The 7,500-nt window shown below is 44.2% G+C and overlaps 1 protein-coding gene across 1 annotated transcript in view; it reads right to left on the reverse strand.

Moving 5' to 3' along the window:
* ephb6 (eph receptor B6) overlaps nucleotides 1-7,500 on the reverse strand; it is a gene marked incomplete at both ends in the record, with an annotated part of 40,411 nt that overhangs the window by 8,108 nt on the left and 24,803 nt on the right. Inside the window, one exon of the mRNA XM_080540194.1 lies at nucleotides 132-287. Within this exon, the coding sequence (XP_080396320.1) occupies nucleotides 132-287 (156 nt within the window). The remainder of the gene's footprint in view (nucleotides 1-131; nucleotides 288-7,500) is intronic.

The following is a 7,500-nucleotide window of genomic DNA, read 5'->3' on the forward strand; positions in this document are numbered from 1 at the left end:
CTGCTGCACAATCATAACCAATAGATAGAATGGATAGAGTGCTTTTGCTGAGACGCACACACACACGCACGCACACACACACACACACACACACACACACACACACACACACACACACACACACAGCTCACCTGTACAGGCGGTAGAGTTGTCATCGCCGGGTGCACGGTAGAACCCGCTACGGCACTCACACAGATGGGACCCCTCCTGGCTGGTCCGACTGTTAGACGGACATGCCGTGCATGGCAGGGAACCCAGCACTGACTTAAAGAACCCCACAGGACAGGCTGCAGACAGACAGAAACACAGACGAAGTATGATGAAGAGTATGAATTTTTCTCTACCACTTTATTGTGTCATTGGGGTCATGGTGGCCTAGTGGATAGTGAGTTGGGTTAGTAGATTCGTGATCAGAAGGTCATGAGTTCATGACCTGGGAACACCACTGCACCTACTCCAGGGAGACTGTCTCAGTAATCTGTAATTCGTGACGTTAGAATTATACGGTTCTATCTACATTTTTGTCAATTTTTTTTACATAATCTGATCCATTTTTGTCAAAAATGTTTTACATAATCTGATCCATTAGGTGTTTATTAATGCCTGTGTGGTGTTATTTTTAAAATGTTTATTTTTTTTTGTTAGTAATACATAAAATACAAAGGTTCCATCTCACAAAACATAATGGAATGTAAAAACTTTGACGCTCAATATCTCTGAACTACCCTAAACGGAGATAGAACCGTATAATTCTAAACTCACGAATTGTAAGTCACTTTGGATCAAAGTGTCTTCTAAATGGCGTAATTGTCACTGTAGTGACACCAAGAGAGCACAGACCTGCTGCCCCCAACATGAGCATATTAAACGATTACCTGTCTGTATTGCTTTACAGTTCATAGCTAAACTAAGCCAGACTTACTTAAGCTTAAGCCTAACCTTAGATATTTTTTAAACAAGAGAAGAAATTAGACATCTTATCTATCCTCAGTCTAATTAAAGGTTATACCTCAAAGTTGTACAGCTATGTTTATGCAACCAACTATTCTAAATATACCCTGACTTACACAAACACACACACACACACACACACACACACACACACATATGATGAGTCGTTTAACGCGGCAGTTTGTGTTTCTACAGAGTAAGAACATTTCACACTCGACTTGAGTTTACTGTGACGTGTGAAACCGTAATAACGTGTGCCATTTGTTAATGCAATCCCCAGGGTGTCTATGACCTAATGAGGATGGATGACAGTAGGCTACTGTACTGACAGCCTTTGGCCCTCACTGTACTTACTGTAAAGTGATATGTGAGAGTCTGCCTATGGCCATCCTTTCCATAGCAGTGTGTGAGAATGTATAGCACTTACTGTAAAGCAGTGCTTCAGTGTACTGGCTGTGTGTGTGTTTGTGCGGGCATGCATGTATGTGTGCATGTATGTGTGTGTGTGTGTGTGTGTGTGTGTGTGTGTGTGTGTGTGTGGAGTATGTTAGACCCTATTCCTAACATAACACTAGAGGTAAATGTGTCATAAGTCATTTTGAATGAAGTATGTAAAAATCTATACTTAACATAGCACCTCAAATAAGTGTGTCTATAAAAGCTGTTTCATGAGTTGTCTGAGTGTGTGAGTGTCTGACTTCTCTGTGTGTGTGTGTGTGTGTGTGTGTGTGTGTGTGTGTGTGTGTGTGTGTGTGTGGTTGAGTGTGTCTTGGACAAGCTGCTCTGAAAGTGCCACTGGGGTGAACACCTATCACGTCCTCTGACCTTACTAATGTAACCTTGTCATGATCGTGTAACAACTCCTCGAGGTCTGTATGTGTCAGTGTGTGTGAGGGGGTTAGGGTGTGGGGTGTGTGTGTATGTGTGTGTGTGCATGCATGCATGCGTGTGTGTTTGTGCGTGTGTGCATGAGTGTGTGTGTGTGTATGTGTATGTATGTGCGTGTGCGTGTGCGTGTGTGTGTGTATGTGTGAGTGTAGACAGAGAGTGGGAGAGGGGGGGAAACGAGGGAGAGGTAAAATGATAGAGAATATGTTTAAACAGATAAAAGGCTTTCTGTGTTCTCACTTGTCTGGTTCTCTCAGACACAGTTGTTAAGTGGGACAGAGGGAGAGGGAGAGATGCGAGAGGGAAAAAGAGGGAGAGAGATGAATAGAAGGAAATAGAGGGAGAGAGATGGGGAGAGGGGAAAGCAGGGAGAAGAGGAAGTAGAGGAGGAGCAATGGGTTCATGGAAATAAAGGTGGTAGACGAGGAGGAGAGATGGGGGCAAGCAGACAGGAAGGAGAAGAGAGAAGAGGGATAGAGAGAGGGAGAAAGGAGGAGAAGATAGGAGCTTTACACAGGAGAACATACGGACTGAGAGTGTGAGTGTCAGAGGGAGAAAGAGAATATTTGGGGAGTTGGAGATGGAGAAGAGAGAGATGAAGGGTTGAGGAGTGTAAGAGGGAGGACAGGGGTGATGAAAGGGGGGATAGAGGACCAGAATGAGGGAGAGAGAGATAGAGAGACAGAGAGAAAGGAATTGTTCCATTCATCTTTCATGCTCTCGGCGCCCATTATCAGACGTGTTCTCTTACGACTGTGACACGGAACACGACTTTACTACACGGCCCTCCCTTCGCTGTTACGATCACACGTAACGACATTCCCCGTTCCCACTCGCCCCCCCCCCCCCCCTTTACTTCCCCTCAGCCTATCGGAGTGGCTTGCCCCCTGCCCTCTTTCTGTAGGCATCCCCCTCTCTCTCCATCCCCTGGCATCCCTCTGTTTCCACACAAAGGAGGGTTAATACAGCTTATGGCCATTAAGAATAGATGCACGCATGCCTATACATTACTATATACCACTGGGGGGATAAATAGAGAGAGGGAGGGGGGGAGGGAGAGAGGGAAGGAGGGAGGGGGAAAGATGGAGAGAGGGAGTAAAGGAGGGAGGGGGGAGGAGGGAGGGGGAGAGTGGGAGAGAGGGAGGGAGGTGGGGAGGGAGGGTGGGAGGGAGATGGGTAGGTGAGTTTGGGAAAGGAAGGGTTAATAATAAACACACACAGACAAACAGTTGTGTAGAGTACTGTGGTGTGTGTGTGTGTGTGTGTGTGTGTGTGTGTGTGTGTGTGTGTGTGGTGCGTTAACAGTGACAGAGAGATCGGGGGGAGAAGAAAGAACAGAGGATAGAGGGTGGAACCAGAGACTGAGAAATAGAGTAAGGATAGGGGGATGGAAATGAATTGATGGCAGTGACAAAGAGTGCTACAGTAGATGGAAAGAGAAGAAACATTTTAAAGAGAGTTTAAAGACAAAGAGAGGGATAGAGAGAGAAAAAGAAAGAGAGAGATGTGAAATAAACCCGAAAAATAGAGGAAAAAAGCAAGGACAAGTAGATATAAATATGAATAGGAAGAAAGAGAGGGATGGCAATGAAGTGCATGATTTGCCGTTGACATGGTACTTGGTATTTAGATCACTGACCCAATTTCTCTCTTTCCGTCTCTCTCTCATACGCTCATTCGCTCTTTTGCTCCCAGCATTAATCTGACAGACCAGACCACACACACACACACACACACACACACACACATCCTAGCACAGATGCAGCCACACACAGGAGACATGAGCACACATGGTTCCGTGCGCAATTGTCTTGTTCCTTCCTGCTGTCCCCCCCTCGTCTCAATCTCTTCTGTTTGTTTGTGACATCATCATTTGTGACATCCAGTAAATGTAGATTGAATGACAATAACAGGCTCTAATCATCGTACATTTCCCTCTAACCTCTTATAATGCTTGGTCTTATGTAAAAGCAGTTCATGCAGTTCATTTGATTTTCCTACTAAATATACAGTATATAGGTCTGAACAAAATGGTATTTCCTCAACACAATCTAATACGCAGCAGTTAGTAGCAGCTATACTGTCCTAACCTTGGACATGAGTGAAAACATTGATTTATCTATTACACAAACCAGACACATCTATCAAAGTACACAATGGTATTATTCAAAATCTCTGGAGCACCATAACCGTAGCCCCGGTGGTAAAATTAACAGTTTATATCATGGCATAGAAATCCATGCAGCATTGATCAAATAGAATGTGTTAAGCATATCCAATAGTCTGCACCAGTATAGTACACTTAAATCCAATAGTTTTGCAGCCATAGTACACTCAAATCCAATAAACCCCACCCACAACAGTGAACAACACTGGTGTACAATAGTGTCAACATCCTCTCTCCAGGGGGCGATTATCACACTTCTCAGCTCTGGAAATAACTTGATCTAATGGGTTTGATTTAGGAGAGAGTCCATGGGTGCTGGGTGGCAAATGAGGACACCCTAGCAGGTCATCCTTGTTTGCACCCCATAGGTGTCAATGCAGTACGCCAGAAGAGAGCAATTTTAGTAGGGCGGAAAAGTCAATGTGTACATGTGTACAATGTGTACATCACAACCAGGGTGATGGGTATAAAGGTCAATGCACACAGCGTGCGATTTTGTCGCACCGCCGAATTTGATTCCATTGTTTTGAATTATTCATTCATTGGTGTGAATTGAGAATCGAATGTGCATTGGCCTTAACTCAGCAATATGTCAATGATACGGTTAATGTCTGTGTGAGTGATATTTAGCCTGCTCTGGACCTGCTTAGGGAACCCATGAAATGGCTGTTTCATGTTGAGATGAACCAATGAAATGGCTGTAGGGATGTAGAGGAATGTGGAGGGATGTGGAGGGATGTAGAGGGTTGTAGAGGGATGTGGAGGGATGTGGAGGGATGTAGAGGGTTGTAGAGGGATGTAGAGGGATGTAGAGGGATGTAGAGGGATGTGGAGGGATGTAGAGGGATGTGGAGGGATGTAGAGGGATGTAGAGGGATGTAGAAGGATGTGGAGGGATATGATTAAACACAAACACTTCTATCAATGTCTTTTTCCCATTAACTATTGTCTTTTTAAATGTTTGATCTATTTACTTCTTATATTTGCTTTTATTCATTGTAATTGTTATTTTCTTATGCTCCTCTTGCTGTATTTTTAAATAATGCATGTAAAGCACTTTGAATTGCCCCTGTTGTATGAAATGTGCTATACAAATAAACTTGCCTTGCCTTGCCTTGCCTTGCTGTTTCATGTTGAGATGAACCCATGAAATGGCTGTTTCATGATGAGATGAACCCATGAAATGGCTGTTTCATGTTGAGATGAACCAATGAAATGGCTGTTTCATGTTGAGATGAACCCATGAAATGGCTGTTTCATGTTGAGATGAACCCATGAAATGCCTGTTTCATGTTGAGATGAACCCATGAAATGGCTGTTTCATGTTGAGATGAACCCATGAAATGCCTGTTTCATGTTGAGATGAACCCATGAAATGCCTGTTTCATGTTGAGATGAACCCATGAAATGCCTGTTTCATGTTGAGATGAACCCATGAAATGGCTGTTTCATGTTGAGATGAACCCATGAAATGGCTGTTTCATGTTTGAGATGAACCCATGAAATGCCTGTTTCATGTTGAGATGAACCCATGAAATGGCTGTTTCATGTTGAGATGAACCCATGAAATGGCTGTTTCATGTTGAGATGAACCCATGAAATGCCTGTTTCATGTTGAGATGAACCCATGAAATGCCTGTTTCATGTTGAGATGAACCCATGAAATGCCTGTTTCATGTTGAGATGAACCCATGAAATGGCTGTTTCATGTTGAGATGAACCCATGAAATGGCTGTTTCATGTTTGAGATGAACCCATGAAATGCCTGTTTCATGTTGAGATGAACCCATGAAATGGCTGTTTCATGTTGAGATGAACCAATGAAATGGCTGTTTCGTGTTTAGATAAAGAGGTGTAATTGTGTCACATGCTCAGTCATGCTTCTGCCGTGCCTGGTGCTCATTCTCTCTCCAGGGACGCAAAATGTCACCAAAATAACACAGACAGGTCCCTGTCTTTTGTTTGGGTCCTTGTCATCGCCAGACAGATCTGAGACAAGTTCTGATCTTGTAAGAGTGTCTGTCTTCAATTTCCTGGAATAGTACGCTCTGATGCCATGTTTTTCTGTATCACGAAGGGATGTTGTTTCTCTAGTTAGGCTTCATTTTTTAAGTGCACTATTTATTACTAAAGAATGCCATGCTCCAACGATAATTACATAATAATGATTCTATAATTACTTGTTTAATTGAGCTTCGTTAGAATAAGCACCAATAATGCATCACTTGGTACTAATGGTGTTGACATCTCTGAAGTTAGATTGTTACCACATTATATTGTGGGAATACAAGCCTGTAAAAAGAGCAGCTGTTTTGCTATATGGTTTATTGCAGAACCCTGTTCAGTAAGAAATGTATTACTATTACAGTATTACAACCGTCTGTTTTAGGTCACCAAAAAGTAGTTTTCTGTAAAAATGTATTTTAGTTATTAACTAGTCGTGATATGACTTGATCTGGCCATTATTAAGGTGGATATGGACAGGTGTGACAGGGGAAGGACATTATGTGACCACTTAGGTGAAATCAGGAGTCCTGTGCCTCCCCCTCGACCAGAGGGCAGGGGAAGGAGAATAGCAGTAGGCATCGGAGAGAGAGGGCTGCCGTAGCAGTAGCTGTGTTTTCCAGTTGAATCCATGTCTCTGTTAGAGCCAGGAAGTGGAGGGACATGAAGCAGGCGTAGGCTGAGATAGCCCTCTGCTTCCCAGATCACTGACTGGCAGTTTCCAAAGTTCTCCCGTGACAGTGAGGTCATGGTCGTGGTCATGGGGCGGCTGTGGCGCAGGATGTAGTCACCGTCTAATGATCACGAGGTTGTCAGATCAGCGGTTCGAGCCCCGGCTGGCCACATGTCGAAGACACTGAACCCCAAAATTGCTCCCAGTGAGCGGGCCAGCGCCTTGCATGGCAGCTTGCCGCCATTGGTGTGTGAATGGGTGAATGAGAGGCCATTGTAAAGTGCTTTGGAGCAGCAAAAAAGGCGCTATATAAGTGCAGTCCATTTACCATTTACCATGGTCAGTTGAGCATGGTGGGTAGATCAGATTGGAATGGTTGCAAAGTGGAGGTGTAGCATCTATGTGTCCTCCTGAGGGACGAAATAACAGGAACGGGGAGAAAGCACATTGGGATATTTTTTCCGGTATATAGATAAAGGGTTTGTGAGCAAAACAAGATGTAGGTAGGTAGCGCTCAATACACTCACGCAACAAATCACGACAAATAGAATTAAAATATTTTAGTCTTTTCTTGAATGTGTTGAAAGTATCAGAGCTTGGATGGCTGGTGGAAGGGTGTTCCACAGCTTGGATGGCTGGTGGAAGGGTGTTCCTCAGCTGGGATGGCTGGTGGAAGGGTGTTCCTCAGCTTGGATGGCTGGTGGAAGGGTGTTCCACAGCTTGGATGGCTGGTGGAAGGGTGTTCCTCAGCTGGGATGGCTGGTGGAAGGGTGTTCTACAGCTTGGATGGCTGGTGGAAGGGTGTTCCTCAGCTTGG

The sequence above is a fragment of the Nansenia antarctica genome (genome assembly GCF_963989245.1).
Source record: "Nansenia antarctica genome assembly, chromosome: 10".
Taxonomy (NCBI): Eukaryota; Metazoa; Chordata; class Actinopteri; order Argentiniformes; family Microstomatidae; genus Nansenia; species Nansenia antarctica.